The 21,062-nt window shown below is 36.5% G+C and overlaps 2 protein-coding genes across 5 annotated transcripts; one reads left to right on the top strand and one right to left on the bottom strand.

The window, feature by feature from the left end:
- Positions 1–4,351: 4,351 nt before the first annotated feature.
- Positions 4,352–7,345, top strand: ORG4 (OBP3-responsive protein 4 (ORG4)). Of its 3 annotated transcripts, none has more exons than XM_086642376.1 (6): positions 4,352–4,486; positions 5,213–5,375; positions 5,725–5,877; positions 6,223–6,398; positions 6,809–6,923; positions 7,070–7,345. In XM_086642376.1, the coding sequence occupies exons 2-5, from the start codon at positions 5,241–5,243 to the stop codon at positions 6,912–6,914; spliced, it is 570 nt and encodes a 189-aa protein (XP_086498502.1). In that variant the 5' UTR covers positions 4,352–4,486; positions 5,213–5,240; the 3' UTR covers positions 6,915–6,923; positions 7,070–7,345. The 3 variants fall into 3 exon arrangements, with proteins under 3 accessions (XP_086498502.1, XP_086498504.1, XP_086498503.1); XM_086642378.1 differs by having other exon boundaries at positions 4,378–5,040; positions 5,155–5,375; XM_086642377.1 differs by having other exon boundaries at positions 4,428–4,584.
- Positions 7,346–7,820: 475 nt separating this feature from the next.
- LOC147539261 (Leucine-rich receptor-like protein kinase family protein) lies at positions 7,821–15,980 on the bottom strand. 2 transcript variants are annotated; one of them, XM_086642374.1, is made up of 27 exons: positions 15,655–15,980; positions 14,914–15,049; positions 14,536–14,607; positions 14,372–14,443; positions 14,164–14,235; positions 14,001–14,072; positions 13,848–13,919; positions 13,683–13,754; positions 13,521–13,592; positions 13,367–13,435; positions 13,174–13,245; positions 12,926–12,997; positions 12,635–12,706; positions 12,438–12,509; positions 12,071–12,142; positions 11,907–11,978; positions 11,457–11,528; positions 11,301–11,372; positions 11,151–11,222; positions 10,998–11,069; positions 10,622–10,690; positions 10,477–10,548; positions 10,272–10,345; positions 9,956–10,084; positions 9,408–9,758; positions 8,604–8,974; positions 7,821–8,374 (listed from the first exon to the last, which is right to left on the bottom strand). In XM_086642374.1, the coding sequence occupies exons 1-27, from the start codon at positions 15,770–15,772 to the stop codon at positions 7,982–7,984; spliced, it is 3,006 nt and encodes a 1,001-aa protein (XP_086498500.1). In that variant the 5' UTR covers positions 15,773–15,980; the 3' UTR covers positions 7,821–7,981. The 2 variants fall into 2 exon arrangements, with proteins under 2 accessions (XP_086498500.1, XP_086498501.1); XM_086642375.1 differs by having other exon boundaries at positions 9,408–9,755.
- Positions 15,981–21,062: the final 5,082 nt, after the last annotated feature.

Below are 21,062 nucleotides of genomic sequence, written 5' to 3'. Positions count from 1 at the left end.
AGACCTTCAGACCTGCTTGAAGGTCTGTTCGGACCTGCTTGAAGGTCTGTTGAGGACCTTCAAGAAGGTCTCTCTAGATCTGGTTCATATGAACCAGATCTAGAGAGAAAAAATAATAATTTTTTTTTTGTTTTTTAGAGAGAGAGAGAGAGAGGAGAGAAGAAGAAAAAAAAAATTAATGAAGGTCGTCGGCCGGAAAGTTGGCCGGCCGGCGACTTTCGCCGGTGAAGATGATGAGTTGGCGATAAGGTGAGGTGGCAGAGAGAGGTAATGAGATGGAAGAGAGAGAAATGATGACTATGTAACGGTGTTATAACGGAATCTAAAAAAGGGGGCCATCTGGGTATTTTTCATAAAGTAGGGGGCTAGGCAGGAAACCGGTCACAAAGTTGGGGGCTATTAGGGAAATAACCCAAAAAAAAAAAAAAAAACTCATGTTGTAATGAAACCAACTACAAAACTCAGATAAAAAATTATAAAAGGTCTGGTCAATTCAGTAAAAGAACCTTGTTTTAGTAACATGACTTGGATACATCACATGAGGGAGTATGTCACAATTAGTCAATTACTATCCTTCAACAAAAGAGAATGTCATAATTACAATCAAATGTTTTGATAGGACTCCTAAATGTTATAAAAACTAGTTGATGCAGTGCCAACTAGACTAGTTTTTTTTTTTGATGAAAGGCGATTTCATTAAACAGCAAAAGAAAACAAGGTCTTTAGAGTTTGGGAACAAAAGAAGGTATAACATTCCATATTTCTCTCTGACTGTAACGTCTTCCCCGTTTTGCGAGTGCATCTGCCTGGGCGTTGATTTCCCGAGGAACATAGCTGAAGATGATGCCTGTGAACTGATCTTTCAAAGCTAACACTTGTTTCAAAATCTTCTTGGATTGTCAATGTAGCCCTTCACTATTACCGTTTATGAACTGGATCACCTTTTGGTTGTCACTTTCGATATGAACATGATTGATCCCCAGTTGATGTGCCCATAATATACTAGAGTGAATTGTCATGCTTTCACATTCTTCCGCATTTTGGCAGCGCACTGTGTCGGCTGCTGCGATGATAAAGTTCGCGTCTTCATCGTGAATAATACATCTGATACCTGCTGGTTCGGTGATTGTGGAGAAGGAAGCGTCGACATTTAACTTTAGGAATGGTGTCGATCGAGGTCTCCATTTTTGTGTCTTTGGTTTATCCCTGCATTTATTAGTAATAATAGACTCAATTTTGAGTAGTGTGGTAGAGGCATTATTGATCCGTGAGATCATTTGTATAGGTGTTTGTTTATTGGTACCAAAGCAGTTTTCGCATCTTGTTTTCCAAATAAACCATAGTATTTTCGCATAAAGATTGATTGTAACTTCATCGAGACTTTTCCATTGTTTGATTCAAAGATTGATCGTCGTTAATTGATCCGTTCTGACCTGAAAATGAAACCAAATTGTTTTCGCAAATGTACAATGTAACATCACATGGTCTAAAGATTCGTATTCAGTACAATTAATACAAGAGTAAGAGTTGCCTATAAACTTGCAATTTTACCTTTGACTGGTAGACTATTCGTACAACACTTCCATAAAAATAGTTTGATACGGGGTATCGTATTCATATTCCAAACAAAGAACCAGTCATTTTGATCTTGCATTGGTCCTGCATTTCCAATCCTTAGATAGTTATACATAGATTTAATCGAGAAGTTACCTGATTTTGTCAGTGTCCATATAGGTTTGTGTACTTGGTTTGCCTGTATGTTTATGCTAGTGATTGATCTGCAAATATCACTATTAAAACATTGATTAATGATACTCATATTCCAGTTATTATGTGCAATAAGTTGCGCCACCCACTTCAGATTCGAGCCACTGATTTATGAGGGGTGGAGGGTGGTTGGGGATCCAGTAGTCATGTCAAATATTGATATGATTTCCTTTATTAATGTCCCAAAAAACTAGACTCTTCACCTGATTAAACTGCCTGCTGATAGATTTCCAAGGCCAGGAGTGATTAGCTTTGGGCTGAGAGGTTTTTTGGATTTAGGAAAATACTTTCCTTTTAGCACTTGAACCCAAATAGCTTGAGGATTATTAAGAAGACGCCAGTTAATCTTGTTGAGAAAGGCTTGATTATCCAGAAGGGGAAGGCGAAAGCCTAAACCGCCAAGTTTCGAGGTTTGCAAATGGCTGACCAGTTCAGAGTGTGAAAGGTTTTAGAATTCTCCCACTAGAAAGTCCTTTGGATGGACTCGATGCTAGTGCAAATGCCTTTTGGGATGGCAAAGCACTGCATTTGGTATCGGGGAACGGTCGTTGCGATCGTTGAGATAACGACCGAGCGACCAGCTTAGGAAAGAAGATTGGTTTGTCATTTGGCGAGCTTGTTTTTAATTTGGGATAGAATTGATTGGAAAGCTTGCTTTTTGTTCTGATTAATGAAAAGATTGGTACTCAAGTATTTATCTCCCGTAGAAGATTGGTGAACCTTAAGATCACGAATGATAATCCGTTTGAATTCAGGGTGAGAGTTTTTTGAGAAGAAAATATTAGATATAGAGTAATTGATCATCTAACCAGAGGCCTCACTAAATTCCTTCAGGATTTGCTTGAGATGGTAGATATTATCCAGAGAATTGAGCCCGAAGATAATACAGTCATCAGCAAACAGAAGATGCTTGAAACCGTGACACAAAAACCTTTGACTTTGATTTGGTTTCAATATCATATGGGTTATTTTCAAGAACTTCTCTCGAGTGTCGTGAGTGATGTGGGACTATCACAATCCCCCACCCCCAACGAAGAGTTGTCCTCAGTTCTGATACCACTTGTGACGCCCAAACTCTAGCAGTTGACGATATTGTTCCTGCTTTTACCACCTCATGTAGGTACGGGGTTTTCTTCTTGGCAAAGGCACCACGAGCCACCAAAAGGCACCGGTAATTACTAAGCTTGGGCATACACCTATAGCCTGGGCTCCAGACACTCTCATGAGCAATGTATGGGATTTTGTTCTTGAAGAAGGCACCACAAACTCCCAAAAGGTACTAGTACTTATTAAACTTGAGCGTACACCTATAGCTCCGATTCCGGACACTCTCGTCACCAATTTGGGCCTATCACTCAATCCCATTGGTGACCCATACATGGACAACCAATTATTTTATATGGACAACTATTTTATGTGGACAACTAGAACAATTCAAAATTTTATGTGGACAATAGTTTTTAAGGGGACATCACTCTATTATTTTTCACTCATGTCCTTAAAAATAAGAACTTTTGTTTTAAGTCCTTATTTTCTTCCATAAACCCTAATTCTTCTTCTACTTCTTCATCACTAATAAAACTTGTAGAGATAAATCTTGGAAACATTGTTGATCATGACACCAAGAAATTCAACGAAAATGGTCGAAGAATCAAAAGAAAAAATTGCAAACCGAGTCCCCAATTTGTCCGATCTGATTCATAAAGTAGCACTCTCTTGCTTACAACATCAAATTGATGGAACGATTAAATCCTCCCCAGAAGTAGTTGCTCCTTATGAAGCAGCCATGAAAGACCTTAAAAAAGAAGTTAAAGTCAAAGAGGTAAAAGTTCAAAATATGAAAGAGAAATCGAAACACATTAACACCAATTCGAAAAAGGGAAAGTTTCATTTAAAGAGGAAAATCAGTTCTAATCTAGGTCTCCCTCTCACCTCCTTTCTTTTTTTCTCTCTCTCTCTCTCTCTAAAGATTTTGTGATTTTTGGACTTTGATTTCTATTTAAAATTTTCTTCCTTTAGGTTGTAGTTGCAGCGGCACCGCCACCGGAGCTATTGGAAGCAATGACCCGAGTAAAAGAATCATAAAAAAACTTCACATCTCTTCTTCCATCCCTAATGCATTAAACTAGCTTCTCCTAATAAGATCAGTAAGAACCATACTAGAATTTCAGAAAAGGATAAAACCTACCCCCACCATCATTCTAAAATCGTGTTCTAATTATCAGTGACCCATTTGACATTTTCTGAAACAGAAGTCTGCTTGCCTATTCAAAGGAGAATATATATTGAAATGATGGTTGTTACTTTTGCTAGGTGAGGTTGGTTAGAAGATTTTCAGTCTTGTCACGAATAAGACTGCTTGTATTGTGAAGAAGATGAATAACAAGAGGTCTTCTGTTTTTAATCTAGTTTGTTTTTTAGGTCCTCGTATTAATTACTGTTTTAGTATTAAAACCTTATAGAGTTGTCCACATATTAAATCAAAGTCAATTAATAAGTCAAGCATAAATGACTGGTATCCTGTCCGAAAATAGTTGTCCATATAAGAAAATCGGTTGTGTCCACGTATGGCCACCATCCCGTTGGGGATGCTTTTTTTGAGGGGGCTTTGAAGGGTAGACGAGTCCTTTCTAAAAAGAAAATTTTCCATTTTCCCTCACTTTTTTCTTTCGTTGAATATTAGTGAATCTGAATCACTCATCGCTGTTTCAGTTCATGGGTAATTCTGGATACTGATCTTCCTTTCCGCATTCCAATTTTCAGAGTTTTTCTTCAATTTATCAATTTAATTGTACTTTTTTTTTAGGGGAAATGACGGTAAAATACCCATCTTCTACCGCATAATTTTCCAATCTCTTATCCGTTTTTGGAATCATTTAAACCCTAAAGAAATTGCTATTTATATTAAAGCATCTTTTTTTATTTTTGGTTTAATAATTTAAATTATTAGGTTGAAGTTCATATACTGATATACCCAGTTAAATCTATTATTCTACAATTTGTAATTGTATTTATTTGAGCAGAAACTTGTTTGACGGTTGATCAGTTGATGTTCAAAGTTCAAACCCTAGAACGCTTACTTGTAAAAGGAATTGATAGATTGGTTTTAAAACCCAATTAAACCTTTATTATATGAAGCTTCCATTATCAATTTCAGTGGATTTTGTGTAACACAATTTTGAAACTTGAAGTCCATATAAATCATTTTTTATGTATATTAGTGCAAAATTAAGGTAATCTGGTTGTCGATGTCAAGCTATAATTTATTTAAGAGTGAGTTAGTGAGTAGTTACATCAACTTCCAATGCGAACTTCTCTATGTTTTATGTTAGAACTTTAAGATACTGTTCTTTATTACAGTATTATCCTTGCAGGTCTATTGAGTAGATTACTTTGATCTCGAATGAATTTGATTTGTTTATGGAATTGTTTATTGGATTTGTAGTTTTAAATTTTTAATCGATTGAAGAAATATGGAGTCTATTTCAAATAGTGAAGAACCTGTTGCTTCATGGGATGAGCTTTATAATGTAGATTTAATACCGTCAGAGTTGTTTGTCAAGTTCCGGAAAGAAATTGAGGGATTTCGTCTTGGGGTCAATTTGGAGGTATGATGAAGTTGTAGTTTGAACATTGAAATCTCCGTTTTTTCTCTCTATAATCTAGCTCTTAAGTTATTGTAGGTTGTTTTGTCCACTGTCACAATGATGGTCTTTTACAAGCCGAAAAAATAGTGTTGGTTCTTGGTTGGATAAAGATATGCTAAATCCTGATAACAGTTCTCAATTCTCATTGGTTTCATGTAGAGCTTGCTATAACAAGTTGATTAAATACTTGAACGTGGAAACCTTCTTTGTTTAGCTCAATTAGATTGAGGGTTAAGGCTTTTCTTAGGTGGGCAGCTTTTTATTTGATAAAGCATTTAATTTGTCGTTCCTAATCCACTTCTTGTTTCAGTTCTACAACGCCCCAAGCAATGAATTTCAGACGAAGTTGGTATTAAAGCCTTTGTCCCAAGATCGCAGGTGGAAGTTTATGTATGAGCCCTTACATCATGATGTACGGTTAGTTTCGAAAAAGATTCCCATAACGAAGTACCTTAATCTTCAGGTATGACTTATCTTCTCTTCCAGAAGCGACACTTTTCTGGAATAATTTCATTTTGTTGTACTTATACAATTTCTATTGGTTTTGGTTTATGGAATAAATGGATAGAAGTATTTTCTCAAAGACCTAGGTGTTGCTTAGAAACCTACCAACACGTCGACTTCTTGCTAGCCAACCTTCTGCGAAAATTGGGGTCCATGACAAATATTTTGCAAACCACTTGATGTCCTACGTTTTAATTTGACAGGCCCCTCCTTATATAGACTCAAAGCATTGTATCCTTATTAAGTGGAATAAGTTGTGTATATCTATATTCTGTTTTGGAGATTAAGTTGTGAAGAACTGTAGGTTGGTATAGGCCACAGTTTCCAGATGCGAGCAACTGGATGGAAGTGGAAACTTTCAACAAGTTTAGGTGGAGATGGTATTTCTCAGATTCGAAACAAGACATCTCTTGGGTTGTTTCCTGGTATGGTTTTACGATTTGGGTGGAGGGCTGAGTATGTACTTCCTGAGCTTCAAGGGTAAATTCCGCGTTCTCTCTCTCTTCTTTGCCTCGATTTCTTCCATATGAGATATTATTTGGCAACTATTGTCATGTGTGCACATAAATTTTTGGGGTCTATACGATAATCTTTTCCCGCATGTGTCGTTCACTCGTCAGACTACTTAATTGTGGGTTCGACGATTTCCATTCCGTTCACACGTCACACTACTTAACTTTGGGTCGACCTTTTCCATCCAAATAGGGGTCCAAATCTGAAGTTTCAAAAAGCAGAGTACATGTACATGTGTAGTTCAAATAATAACAATAGTCCGTGGAGTCAATATCAAATACTCCCAATAGTTTACTATCTTGAAAATTTCATCTTCAAATCGATCTCATTAGTTGGTATTTGGTAATTCCCTATGTTTAATAACTCGTTTGTGGCAGAGCTGTTGGAACTGGTGAACCAATGTTCAATATGAACTCAGGAAAGTTGCACGCTTCGCTAGACCGGGTGGAGGCAATTTTAACTCATACAGATGATATCTTCTAAACTAATCAGGTGCAATTGTCAGTCTGCCTTTTATCTTGCTTGAGTTTAACTAATCAAGAACTAATTTCAGCTTTTAAATTCTCATTTCATCTAGTAATGATCCTAAATATATTTTAAATTGAGTGACTGAGACAACTCTGCTCATTTTCCTCTAGGTTCAAAAGTACTTTAGTACTCAGCCAACCTCTGATAACAGATTCCAAGCTGCAACCTTATATCATTTCAGACAACATGATCAGAAGGGTGAAAAGACTTTTTTTTCTGATCGAAAAACATGTGTAATGGAATTTTTGTTCTTCTAGCATGAGAAAATGTATATCTTTTGTTTCTTCTTTGGGTTGTGACTTGTGAGAAACAACTATATGTAATGACTTGCACTTTCTTTTGCAGTTGGATACTTGAAATGAATGAGATCTGATTATCTATGTATACATGATACAATGTCTCTTTTTGAGTGGCTGTTGTCTTCTACAGTATAAGATAAATTTGCAGTACTAGGTGAGATACAATTGTCTGTCCCTGCCAGATGTAAGTGAATTCTAAAGATTTCTGAATGAATCCATGGGCAACGAAGAGACAACCAGGTGAAGTGAAACATTTTAAAGGAGAAAACTGCAGCGGCCGCCCCACTCCGCTAATTTAAAGGCGATTTGGCTTTGTTTGGCACCCCTTACCACTTTGAAGAGTCAAAGATGACATACATCATGTTCTTTCTATTTTCCTAATTTTCTGGAACAAGCTTGATGTTAGGTTAAACAGAACAAAGAAAAATCAACCTTTAGGTCAAGAGAACCGAACGAAGAAGAATCAGCTTTCAGATCAACTGCATTAATAGGTGTTCACTCATTGGTGTAAGAAGATTCAAGAACCTATATCTACTATACAAAATGAAGCACGGTCGAGAAGTAGAAAAACACTCTTAAGTAGCTTTAATAGAAATAAAATTGTAATAATTACCAATCTTTCAATGAGAATAGCAACCTAAGATAACAGTTTCCTTTTCATTTTTACATGATATACTAAACAGATTTGTTCTTACTAAACCACTCACTGAATGATTTTTTATTTCACTGTGTATTCTGAGATATTACCTCTCCAAATTTCAAAAACAGTTGCGCATCAGATGTGCTAACCGAAGTAGCACAATATATCATACCCCCGTTTTTCAGATTAGCGTATTCGTCCACATAACTGGGAACATTTGACGACGCCAGTGGAGCGGCCACCAGCGGTGGTTGTGCTGGTGCTGCAGTTAACTGCTTTGCTGGAGCTGTGACGGGGACTAGGCATTCAAGAACACGAGCCACTTCATGCATTGTCGGTCGATCTGAGGGCTGTTTTTTGGTGCAGAGAAGGGCTAATTGGAATACTTTCTTTACAGCTCCTAGATCCTTACATGTAGCAGAGATTTCAGGATCAACTGTTTCCATGACTGCGTTGTTCGCAGTTTTCGACATAATCTGCAAGCATATACGTATCGAAAATGTAAGAAATTTCAACATGGGTATCACCAGTTTCACCAGGTTACCATTATATAAGAAGTCATTCACATGAGATTTTTCATCTCTGCTTCAAAATAAATCACTAACCCTTTTCTAGAAACTGATCACTCCAACCAATCATGGCACGGTTAGACGGCTTACTCAAGGATTGATCACTACATTAATTCAAAATAGAAAGAAGCCTTACCAGTTGATGGAGATTGGAGTCATTGTCTACTGCTTTCTTCCCAGTCATTAGCTCAAGAAGAACAATACCAAAACTGTATATATCAGATTTCTCTGTGAGTCGAGATGTCCGCGCATATTCTGGATCTATATACCCAATTGTGCCCATTATGTAAGTCGAAGTATGCGTCTTTGAGACGCATAAGCTCTTTGCAATGCCAAAGTCAGTCAGATGGGCATCAAAATCCTTGTCCAAGAGTATGTTGGATGATTTAACATCCCTGTGGATGATTCTTGGACTGCAATCATGGTGGAGGTATGTTAATCCTTGAGCTGCACCAAGTGCTATTCTAAGTCGAGTTTCCCAGTCAAGCTTCTTCTTCTTGGAAGGACCTGTAATGTAAGTTTGATGTTGAATCACAGAGAAACAAATCTAATACATGAAAATGGCGAAGGACCTCCACCCGTATAACATGGATCAACAATATTGGAAAAACATTTATTGTACTAGTGGTACAAGATAATTTTTTGTCGAATCCCGAAAATGGGACGTGGTTGGGAGTTGGGACTATTTCCTACAACTGGTGTGCCACTCGCGCTTCGTTGGGTTGGGTCAAGCTATTCATTCACTTTTACGCCTTTGGCAGCACCTCATCCCATGACTACATTATAATCTAATACGTAAGGAGCCTTCGTCTGAATTAATCACCCTTTCAATGACAATTATCTCCATGTCAGAAGTAAGTCCACAGGGTGTCACTTGTAAAGATCCCCAAGACTAAGTTTTATGCAACTTGAGCTTATTAGGTCAACAAAGAAAACTTACCATGGAGGACATCCCAGAGGCTACCATTCTCCATGTACTCGTAGAACAAAAGATTCCCAGAGGCAGAGAGCGAATACCCTTGTAGACTAACGAGATTCCGATGCTTGATGCTACCAACGGTTTCAAGCTCTGTCTGGAATTCCTTAAGGCATTGCGGGTAATGAGAATATAACCTCTTGATAGCCACCGGCCTGCAGTTCTTCAACACACACTTGTACACAGTACTCGAAGCTCCACATCCGATGATATACTTTTCACTCAGATTCTCGGTCATCCTCATAATGTCTTCGTACACATGAAGAGCCATGTTCATGTGGAGGATAACGAGCTTTGGCGAGGCATAATAAACTGCTATATCAACCAAAAAACGAAGAAAAATATAAGGATTACCATAGAATACAAATGTAGCAAAAGAAAACTTTACTGAACTTAGGTAGCAACGAAACGGAGTTTTTTTTGTAACTTTTCATTTGTAATTTCCAATAAGGGGTAGATATCAACTAAGTGAGAATGTTGAGGAAAATCCGGGCACATGGGAAGTTAATTACCTGGTTTGTCGGGTGATCCTTCTGGATAAGACTTTGGATTGTTTGGCCTCCATGCTGCCACTAATATCATGAGAAGTATAACAAGGGCACCCAAAGCAATTCCTAAGATCGCAGCTTTAGATATTGTAGCTGCATAACAAGTCAGAAAGAAGATAAATAGATGGAAGAAAGAGCAACAAGCCCTTCACCTATTCCACAACATTTAGACACTTAGTCACAATCCCACACACGATATTGATCTTAATATTTTGTACATATATAATACATATACATCTTAATAGGATAATACATTTTTGATGTTTCTTGATAAACTTACGTCTCTCTGGTGGATGATTTGCATGACATGGAGAACTCAACCAATAGCCACAAAGATTAGGATTTCCTATAAAACTGTGAATAAGAATTCAATGTGTTATTTTCAAAAAAAATAAAAAATTTCAATGTGTTAAATAGCTTCAACTGAAAAATGAAGAACTTGACTTGTTAGGTTTATGCAGACAGAAATAACCATTTCCCCATACCTATTGATCGGAAACCTCGAGAAGTTATTTCCAGTGGGAATATCACCATATAGATTATTGTAAGATACATTCCTGCAAGGACAAAACACTATTGGTATCTATACTAAAACATTATTTTGTTGCTACAAATCAGTGATTAACTTACAATACGGTTAGACTGAGACAAGATACTAGTGATAGTACATCTCCTGATAAATTGTTGTTTTCTACTTTCCTGCAATTTTAACGTGCCAAAAGAGTAACCGAGCCGAACATTAGTAAACAGAAAACAAAAAACATATGAAGGAAATCTTGGCACTGAGAAAAAAACAGATTTCCTTCATCACATTAACCTCCTCAGAACTCGATCGGTTGGTTTTGATTTTTATACGCTTAGTATTTGTAGTTACATGACCAACAATATTTTTAGTATTTACGACCACCCAGGGTGAGACAACCCATTGGTGCCTAAAAATAAGGTCAACATTTCGTGAAATAACGAATTCTTAAGCTGATTTTGTGAAGAAAAAGAAGGGACTCACAATAAGTATAAATTCTGAAGTTGACCAAGTTCTTGAGGAATTGGACCAGAAAGATGATTACTTGAAAGGTCTCTGCAATTTAAATCACAGTCAATGTAGTTCTAGACATAGTAAGTGTAAGGAAGGCGAGTGGGAAAAGCTCAACATTCTTACATCTCCATGACACTTCTAAGGTTTACAAACTCCGTGGGAATCTCTCCAGACAATCGATTTTTGCTTATATTCCTGTTCCGGAAAACACTGCGGGTCAAGACGGGAAAAGAAAAGGATATTTGTAGTATGAATCACTAAACTCATACTTACAGTTTCAGAAGATGTTCCAGGTCACCAATAGAAGAGGGAATGGGACCAAATATCTTGTTTGCGGAAAGGTCCCTAATAGAATAGAACACGCGATAAGCCCAAAATTAGAGAAATTATAATGCAGAAACATAACTGAAATGAAGTGTTTGTACTTACAAGGTATCCAAATTACCAATTCGAGATAGCTCAACAGGAATTGGACCTTTTAGGTTGTTCGACGAAAGATTCCTGAAGGTTAAGAAAAAACTAAATTAAGTTCCAAGTATAACAATACCTAAAGCATGTACAACCAAGTTGGCAATCAACCCAAAACACAATAGCAAGAATAGGTACTTTGTGTTGGTTGTGCATTTTGTGTCACAAAATACAACAATAACAAGGGCAATGGGGAGATGAGAGTAAGGAAAGAGAATTTACGAGCCTAGACTCAAATCTGCTTCCAATCCGACACTAACATAATTCAATGGTGCTGTGGTCTGTGACTCTGTGCAAGTGATGGGCTTGCAGAGAAGATACTTCTAGCCCAAAAATGTGCCCACTTTGGGTGATTAAAACCTGTTACTGACAAGCACACTAACAAATATGTTATCGATAGAAGAGACTTACAAGTATGTCATACTCTCAAGCTTTTCAAAGGAAGGTGGGATTGTTCCATTTAAGTTGTTGTTATACACATTGCTGTCACCAAAATCGACATGTTAGAAGTTAGAACATATAGCAACAAAATATAACAAAAAAGGTACTCAACAGGGCAAAAGTTATATTCTTACAGACTATTGAGATTGGTACAAGAGCTAAGATTGTCTGGAATTGGACCTTCAAGATTGTTGTTAGCAAGATTCCTGAAATATTGTTTTATAAATAGTTGCATGAGAAAAAATAATCCCAAGTCCACGAGAATCAGTAATGCTAAATCAACGCCCTAGTTGATGCCTACTTGGCCGCCTCATATCATCGAACTGTTTATCACCGTCCTCTCGAGAGATTCATGTTATCTATCTCAAAAGTATCAAAATTAAAGAGCAGGGGGTCAAGTAAGCGGTTAAGAAGGGAGTCGGTTCAACTTCGTTTTCAAGATAATTTAGGACTGAACTACAGAAAAAAGTAGAAATAGTAGAAATCCAATCAAGACCATACAAGTCGAATAAGTCAGTAAGAAGTCCAAGTTCAGGAGGAATTCGCCCACTTAGCTGATTATCATTCAACTCTCTGTAAATGGCAAATCAAAATATGACATCAGAAAGAATGGAGATTGAGCCAAGCAATATAAGTCTTCTCTCTTCACCCCTACCTTGAGCAGGGTTGATGATGCAATAGCAAATCATTGTACTTACAGATAATGGAGTCGAGTCATATTTCCCAATTCTGGAGGAATGGTTCCAGTAAGCTTGTTATTGTTCAAGTACCTACACGAAAATAGTCATGCCAATTAGAAATTTGTGTACCATAAATGTAAAGTATATTTAACCATAATCATAGAAGTGCCATAAATGTGCCAAGGATCACTGGGTTCTACCAATGAACAATAAGTGGCTCAATGTTTATTATCAACAAGTAACAACCCCAACCGATATGCAACATAATCAATAATGTGAAGACTATAGATAAGATTTAATTAAACTTACAGTTTCTCTGTGTATGTCAAGTTTCCCAAGATAGGTGGAATTGGCCCACTTAAGAGATTGCCGCTAAGATCACTGAAGTACAGAAAAAGAAAAGGCAGTGAGATCAACCATGGTGCAGTAGCGCTAATTTTTCGATAATAGAAATAGGACCACATAGAATATTCATGAAAAGCCACAAGGAAGCATATAGTATTCATATCATATATTTCATATCTAATAACTCGAAGCATATAAATGTAGGTGCTTACAGGACAGCAAGGGCCTGCATTAGACCAACCACATATGGAATTTTCCCGGTAAGCTGATTTCCTTGAAGAGATCTTCCGTCCACAAGAAAGAAAAAACAAAAAAGAAAAGAGTGTAAATCAGGTAAGTCATAACTCGCGAAAGCTCAACCATTGCGTATATTTGAAGAGACAAATAAAACAAAAGAGTACATACAGTGTGGCTACTTGCATAAACCCTATATTGAATGGGATTTCTCCAGTCAGCTGGTTATAGGATAAGTCCCTATAGAGAAACATAAAAAAAAAGTTATAAATTATGGACTGAGCCATTTGAAAATTTAGAATTATGAAGTTAGAAGTATACATACAAGACCTGGAAGCCACTACAGTTGCCAATGCTCATAGGGATGTTACCAGTAAGACTATTGTTTCTTACATCACTGGAAATGGCGGAAAAGTTATCAGAAAACCTCATTCTAGAAAAAATAAAGAAACTTGGAACATTTGAGAAAGGATTACTCAAAACTTACAAAAACCATAAGCCTGTTAACTGGCACATGTCGGGAGATAGGGTTCCTACCAGATTGTTTTCTCGCAACCCACTGTGTTGTTAGACATACCAAAAACAGTAATGACTTATAATCTACCAAAACCGAGAAAATCAAAAACTTGAAGAAGATAATTCATGTACTCACAGATATTGTAGAACTTCATTCCAGTAGATAAGCCTTGGTATCTCGCCACTCAATTTATTCTGAGCCAGATCCCTTGATCCAGAAAATGTTATGTCAACACAAAATCAACTGAGGAATACAAAAATAAACGAAAAGAGGACTAGTGACACTTACAAGACTTTCAAGTTTGGAATCTGGGACAAAGTTGAAGGAATAGGCCCAATTAACTGATTGCTTTTCAAAACCCTGAAAAATGATTTTGTCTCGTCGGATAATTCAAGAAATCATTAAATTTTAAACCCAAAGATAAAAACTATCTTCGTGTACAGAAACTTACAGAAACTCTAGCTGTTTCAACTTCGAAATTGAAAATGGTATGTCTCCGAAAATAGCATTTGAGGACAAATCTCTTTGGGAAACAAAACAAGGGTAGGAAAAACAATAATCAGTTAGCCGCAAAAAAAAGTGTAACGTCATGAAGATCAAATTCTACTGATCATTCAATTGATCAGAATGTGCAGATATCACGAGCTAATGATACTTACAAACTCTTCAGAGATGAACAATCACCAATTTCATCTGGGATTTGTCCTGAAAGATGATTACCTCGCAGATCGCTGCATACGAATGCATAAAAACATTAACAAAAGAGGCTACACTCAAAAATAAAATGGCAAATACGTAGTATGACAGGTAGTAAAAAGTATACATATACTGAAGGCTTCTCAAATCTCCTATGGAAGGTGATAGTTCTCCACCAAGGTTTAAACCCGACAGGTTACTGCAAATTTGAAGAAAAGTCAAGATCATTATACTTTTTAAGAAAATAGTCCAAAGCAATGAGGTAGCAAGAATCACAAAAACAAATGTACATAAAGGTAATATAATCTAAAGGTTAAATTTTTTAGTTCTAGTTTACATAATCTTCTCGCCGAATAACTCAAAATCTAAAATGACTCCTCTCCAAGAACTCATAATCTTCTCGCCGAAGAACTCATAATCTTCGCACGCGACTAGTAGGGAGATTGTATGGTAACTCATAGTGCCTTTTTACATTGATAATTGAAAGGAGCATAGATGATCTTACAGTGTAACGACATCAAAAGTGACATTATCACAAATGACTCCTCTCCAAGAACAGTAGTCGGACGAGGAATCGGTCCAGTCATATAACACATTATCCACATCTCGAAAAGATTTCTTGATATCCAACAATGTTGCTCCTTTTGAAACAAAAAACAAAAAGTAAGGAATCAAAATAAACAACTTCTTATGTGTTACCCATTATTAAACAAGAAGCAATATTGCTTGATATTTAAACAGCAAGTTCTATTCTCTTCTATAAACAAACCCAAACTTTCAAGTAACTTAATAAACAAATATAGATATCCTAAACCCTAAAATCAATAGTTTAATTAGAAAGTTTGATTAAAATAATTTTAGGGTTTTAGATTAGGAGACATGACAAAAGGTATCCAAACTCAGAATAAAAAAAAATAGCTAAAGATTAAATTTCTGAAATTGGGTCTCATGGTAGTACCAAGAAGCAAGCTTTTCAGCTTGAAGTCTTTCAGGTGGAATAAATTAGGGTTTATAGCATTTCAAGAAAAACCCAAAAGAGCAAGGGAACTGAAAATACTTGAGAAGAAAAAAAATGCAAGAAGCCATTATCAAGTAGAAGAGGGTAAAAGATATGGAGGAAGAGAGAGAGAGAGAGAGAGAGAGAGAGAGAGAGAGAGAGAGAGAGAGAGGTTGGAGGGTAAGCAGGGGAATGAAATAGTAACAAAAAACCTAGAGAGAGAGAAAGAGAGAAGAGAGAAAAGCTCACCATTATCTGTATCTGAAGAACCAAAGCTCAAGCAGTAGCAGAAAAAAACGAGAAGAACAAGTAAAAATCTAGAACTCTCAACCATCATCTTCTCTATCTTAAAGTTAAAGAAGGCCATACTCTATACAGCCTTCGAAGAACAGTTCATTTCATGGCGACTAGACCCTCTTCTCACAAAAAAAAAAACTCTATTTCTCTCTCTCTAACTAGAAATTTGTTGAGGGTAAGTGATTGTTTTTCAAAGTAACAGAGGAAAATCAGTTTAAAATGAAATTTTTAAGAGAGAAGAAGAGGGCAAAGAGGAGGACTCTTTCCTCTTGGTGTATAAACCGACATTGAAATGATGCCAGTTTATGTATTTCAGAAGAATTAAAAGCAGAGCTTTTACAGAGAGAGATAGAATCAGAGAGGTTTTAGAGAGAGAGAGAGAAGATTGATGAGGGGGGTGGTATAATTTCTATTTTTAATTTTTTAATTTTTTTTTACAGTAAAATTTGATTTTTACATATTGAGATCACGAAATAACGATGAGCAGAGCAATGGGGGGGGGGAGTGTTCAATCAAATCAACTCTGGGCTCTCTCTCTATCTCTTTCTCTCTATCTCTTTCTCTCTCTAGAATTATCATCTGGCAAGTTATGGCTTTTATGTATGTAAGATGTATTTTTAGAGAGAGAGAGAGAGATGTGTGTTGTTGTTGTTGTTCTGGGGCAATCTCAGCTGTAAAACCTGCAACAATGAAAACAGTTTCTCTCTCTTCTTTCACTTTCTGCAAAGACAGTAGTCCATTGCAGGAGTGACAACGACTCCCTGCTCTTAAACTTTCTCTCTCTCTTTCTCTCTCTAGAAACTTTCTTCTTCTCTCTCTAGAAACTCGACAGTAGTAGACACAGTAAGTAGCTGCTGCTCCACTGAAATTACACATTTTAACGAAACCCACCTAACGACGTTCGCTTTTTAACATTATCAGATTCATTTTCACTCATTTTATCATATAACCTTTTCTTTTTCTTCTCCTTTTCTATTTTCTCTTCCCAACTTTGATCGCTAAATTTGACGAGATCAACCACTACTAGCCCACTTGGTTACTACATTTCTCTGCAATGGAGAGGTTCCAGGTTCAATCCACTTGAACTGTAAATCCAGAAATATTGAGCTTGAGATATTATAAGTATATATATATATATATATATATATATATATATTATGTAATAAATTTCTCGAATTTTTGACATATCAAGAAAAAACCTAAACCGGAATATAGAGAGGGTGTGAAGAGAGAAAATGAGAGGACGAGAGATAAGAGAAGAAGAAAAAAGGACTCGACTGGTCGTCGAAAATTTTGGTCGGGCTGCGACCTTATCAGAGAAGATGATGAGGTGGCGAGCGGGATGACGTGACAGAGAGAGGAGGTGAGATGGAGGAGAGAGAGATGACAACGCGGAAGGGTAGTGCGGGATGACGTGACAGAGAGAGGTGGTGAGATGGAGGAGAGAGAGATGACAACGCGGAAGGGTAGTTTTGGGAGAGAAAAAAAGAATTTGACAGACATGTGACAGTAACGGAAAAAGATGGTCATCCGGGTATTATCGATAAAGTAGGGGGCTACGCGTAGGGGTGGGATTTTGGCCCTGAAACCCAGAACCCGCTCACGATCGTCCGAGTTCGAAGGGCTCGTGACCGTCCGATGCTTGAATTGATTCGTACCCGCCCGGCCGAAAGAGCTTAAGCGGACGGACGGGGGCATAGGTCCTTACCCGGTGATTCGACCGAGTCCACCCGCTTATATAGTCCATCCGACCGAACCCGTCAATACCTGTCTGTTTATCCTACATGTTATACTCGCTCGCCTATACAATTGATTTTAAGCCTTTAGATTTGTAGAGTTAGCTACAACCGTTAGATTTCAAAAGTAAAAATATATAACCCTATAAATCACTTTTCTTAATCTTGCCTTCGCCTCTTTACTTCGCTATCTCTCTCCTCTAAAATCTCAATATTTTCATTAGTAACAGAATCCACAATACATCTATCGTAATCCATGAGAAGAAGAATAGAACCGATCGTAATCTACGAGGAATCACAATGATTATCTTTTAATATTGTATTCATTTACTTTTTGAAATTATAAAGTGGGATTTTAGAAAGTCGTGTTTAACTACTAAACAGTTTTAATTTCAAATAAAATTTTCTTTATTTGTTCTTTAGTGATCGGTGTCCGACCAACAGATACCCGGTTTGTCCGACCGACAGATACCCAGTTTGTCTGACTGATAGATATCCGGTTTGTCCGACTATCAAAATGGTCACGGACGGACACTTTGTTGAAGAAAAATTAGAAATGTCCGTTCGTTTTATCCAAATGTCCGAATGAACACTTAAGACTTGTGCCCCGTTCCTTCCTGGCTGGTTGAGTTAATGTCCATTTCCCGCCCGTCCGGACCGATTCCCATCCCTAATTACGCGGGAAGCTGGGCACAAAGTAAGGGCCCATTTGAGAAATAACCCTATATTATTAATCTAATTTGATAATAGTTACTTTTATTTTCTTGTTTACTGAAATGTCTCTAAGTGTCCTCGAGTGTCTTCTATATTTTCAGAAACATTCTCTCTCTCTAAAAGCTCTTCAAATTTATATTAAAATGTCCATGAAACTAATATCTCATGAATGTCCATAATTTCGTGTCTCAGACGAATAACAGAGACATTTGAAAATATCTCAAACGAATAACATAAACATTTCGAGACATTTAAAACGTCTAAAACGAATAACAGAGACATTTCGAGACATTTGAAATTTCTAAATGAGTAACAAAGACATTTGATGATATTTGAAATGTCTACAACCAATAACACGACCAGAACCACTACCACCCCCTAAATTTGGAGACAAGTCTTCTAACAAGTGGATTTAGGGATCCATTGCCCTTGACTTCACCAATATACTCAGACACGTGTACAAAACGGTACAACTGCCAATCATCTAATCCATCAAATATCAATCGTTTCAAAAAGGAGAGTGAGTGTGTGGCATTGGGTTGATTCTTAACGGCGATAATACTTCTCCGTTAAATACTGAATCGTTAAATGGTCCCCACTATCTCAATCGTACTAACCCCGAGTTAAAATCATCTCATTTTCTCTCTCTACTCTCTACTTTCCTCGGGAAGGTAATATCTTTAATAACCAATACCTGATCTGTTTCTTTAATCCCGAAAACTCTTTATCACCACGGGATCTAACTACGTGTGCGACGTGGTTATAATCTCTAGGAAAAGTAAGGGATTATAATTGTTACGGGCTGTTTTGTTCGGTACATATGGGAAGAAGTAATAATAAAGAATCTATAGGTCTGACGTAATTTGGAGGGATGGGCTTAACGGCAAGGATGTAACGTCGCTATCTGTTGGCAGAACATACATAATTGTTCTGTTTTTTTTTTTTACTTTCATTGTCTCAATATTTACTCCACTTTTACCGTCTACTTTTAACTTTCTCTTATACTCCGTCACCCTCATTTATGGCCCCTGTGAAGTCAAGGCCTCGAGGGTATCTATCCAATGTCAAATGGCTCAAAATTTGACTATTATTTATTTACTAGGTATAACCCGTGCCTTCGGCACGGACGTTTCCTCTAAGCATTATATACGTTATAAAGTCAGTGACCACCTATTATCAAAATGAATGACCTTCTGTCTGGAAAAACAGATCTTTTGTTAGCAAAATTATGTGATCCCCTCTTGCCAAAAATAAATCAAACCAAATGTTTGAGAGAGTAAAGATCTAAAAGCAAACTTAGAGTCACCATGGATTCTACAAAAACAAAAATAATTGGACCAACTTGAATATCAAGCATACCTGGACAAATTAAACAAAAATGAAAAACTTGAATCAGCTCAATCTGAAAAATGCAACAAAAATGAAACCTGGGCTCACCAACAACAAATTAAATAACTTTGGATAAACGGATTAGTAACCTCAATAAATCTGTTGTTATTGTACTTATTAGATCTTTTCTTTGACACAAACCAACCAAACTAAATATTTGTTGAGTGCAAATCTTGAAAAATATTTGTAAACTACAATTCTATAACTACAACAAAAATTCCTTATCAAATTCATGGAGAAACAACTATGACAATAATGAAGTGAACCACTTTATCATAACATCACTCAAACTAACCACATTATTAAACTCCCTCAAAATTATTAAAATAAACTTACTATTCAAATCCATTACATTGAAGCTAGGTGAAGGCTTGTTTCCTTAAGGATACATAACTATCAAACCATCAAGATTGATCAATTGCTTCTCCCTGCACAACATAATTAAGAGGTTATTAAGCAAATAAAAGAACAATTCTATAATCGATTAGGTTGATTTCTAGAGAGATAAAATTACATTTTTTTTAATATGATCGAAAATCATTCACAATAATTTCAATCCACACTTGATAAACAAAAGATCATGAAAATGAAAAAGATAATTGAAATGAGAACGATGCCTTACCGTTTTCATACACTTTCAAGGATATCAAAACACTTATTTTCCTTTAATCAAAAAACACATACTCTCAACACCAAAATCAAAAAATATAATAAGAACAAAAAAATTGTGAAGCTGTCCTGTATGTGTTTGACAAAATGTCTGAGAACAATGAATCGTCCTGTAATTAGTTTCATGTTATAAGTTCTCATTGTCGAATTATTTGAGTTTGGGAATGATTTTCAAATTTTTATAAGTTTATGTGTAGTTCAATTTCGAGTTTATGTGTATTTTTTTAATGATTTGGTGTTTCTGAGAACAATAGTAATTTTCATGTGTTCCTTTTTGTTGAATAATATTAGAAATCATAGAGAAAAGTAGAAAACTAATCCGCCAGCAATTGCATTCCTCTAATGCAGATGAGACATGGACCCTCCTTACTCAAACATTTGGTGGGATATACTTGCATTCACGCAAGGGCTTTTCACTTTTGGTTTTTACCTTATATATATATATATATATATATATATATATATATTTATACATGTTGATGCATCTTTTACAAACATAATATCCAATATGGGAATTAGTATTATCGCTCATAATGATAAATCTAAATTCATCGGAGCACAGGTTAAATCTTACAGAGCGAGAAATAGTGAAGAAAGTGAAGCTATGGCCATCTTACTTGGTATCGAATGGGCTAAAGAATCGAATTACACTTCCATCATCATAGAAAGCGACAACATCAATCTTATCCAACATCTGAATAACAACAAACATGCAGTTCAATGGCAATCAATCACCCACATAAAGAAAATCAAGAAATACAAGAACGAATTCCAGATGATCAAATTCAATTATACCAGGAGAGAACTGAATTCAAATGCAGACAAGCTGGCAAGATGGGCGAGGAAAAACAA

The sequence above is a fragment of the Eschscholzia californica genome, unplaced genomic scaffold, assembly GCF_041429995.1.
Source record: "Eschscholzia californica isolate CP2 unplaced genomic scaffold, dmEscCali1.0.p SCAF_5, whole genome shotgun sequence".
Lineage (NCBI taxonomy): Eukaryota > Viridiplantae > Streptophyta > Magnoliopsida > Ranunculales > Papaveraceae > Eschscholzia > Eschscholzia californica.
Note: the sequence above shows the minus strand (reverse complement) of the source record. Positions and strands in the feature narration are given on the sequence as shown.

Bases quoted from the DNA above. Each gene is read 5' to 3' on its own strand.
- LOC147539261 (XM_086642374.1), bottom strand. From the start codon at position 15,772: ATGGCCTTCTTTAACTTTAAGATAGAGAAGATGATGGTTGAGAGTTCT. The intron at 12,998-13,173 runs GTAAGCACCTAC...TCTGTACTTCAG, and splicing joins ATGCAGGCCCTTGCTGTCCT to TGATCTTAGCGGCAATCTCT. The intron at 11,070-11,150 runs GTAAGAATGTTG...TTTAAATTGCAG, and splicing joins CTTAGAAGTGTCATGGAGAT to AGACCTTTCAAGTAATCATC.
- ORG4 (XM_086642376.1), top strand. From the start codon at position 5,241: ATGGAGTCTATTTCAAATAGTGAAGAACCTGTTGCTTCATGGGATGAG. The intron at 5,878-6,222 runs GTATGACTTATC...GAAGAACTGTAG, and splicing joins CGAAGTACCTTAATCTTCAG to GTTGGTATAGGCCACAGTTT. The intron at 6,399-6,808 runs GTAAATTCCGCG...CGTTTGTGGCAG, and splicing joins GTACTTCCTGAGCTTCAAGG to AGCTGTTGGAACTGGTGAAC.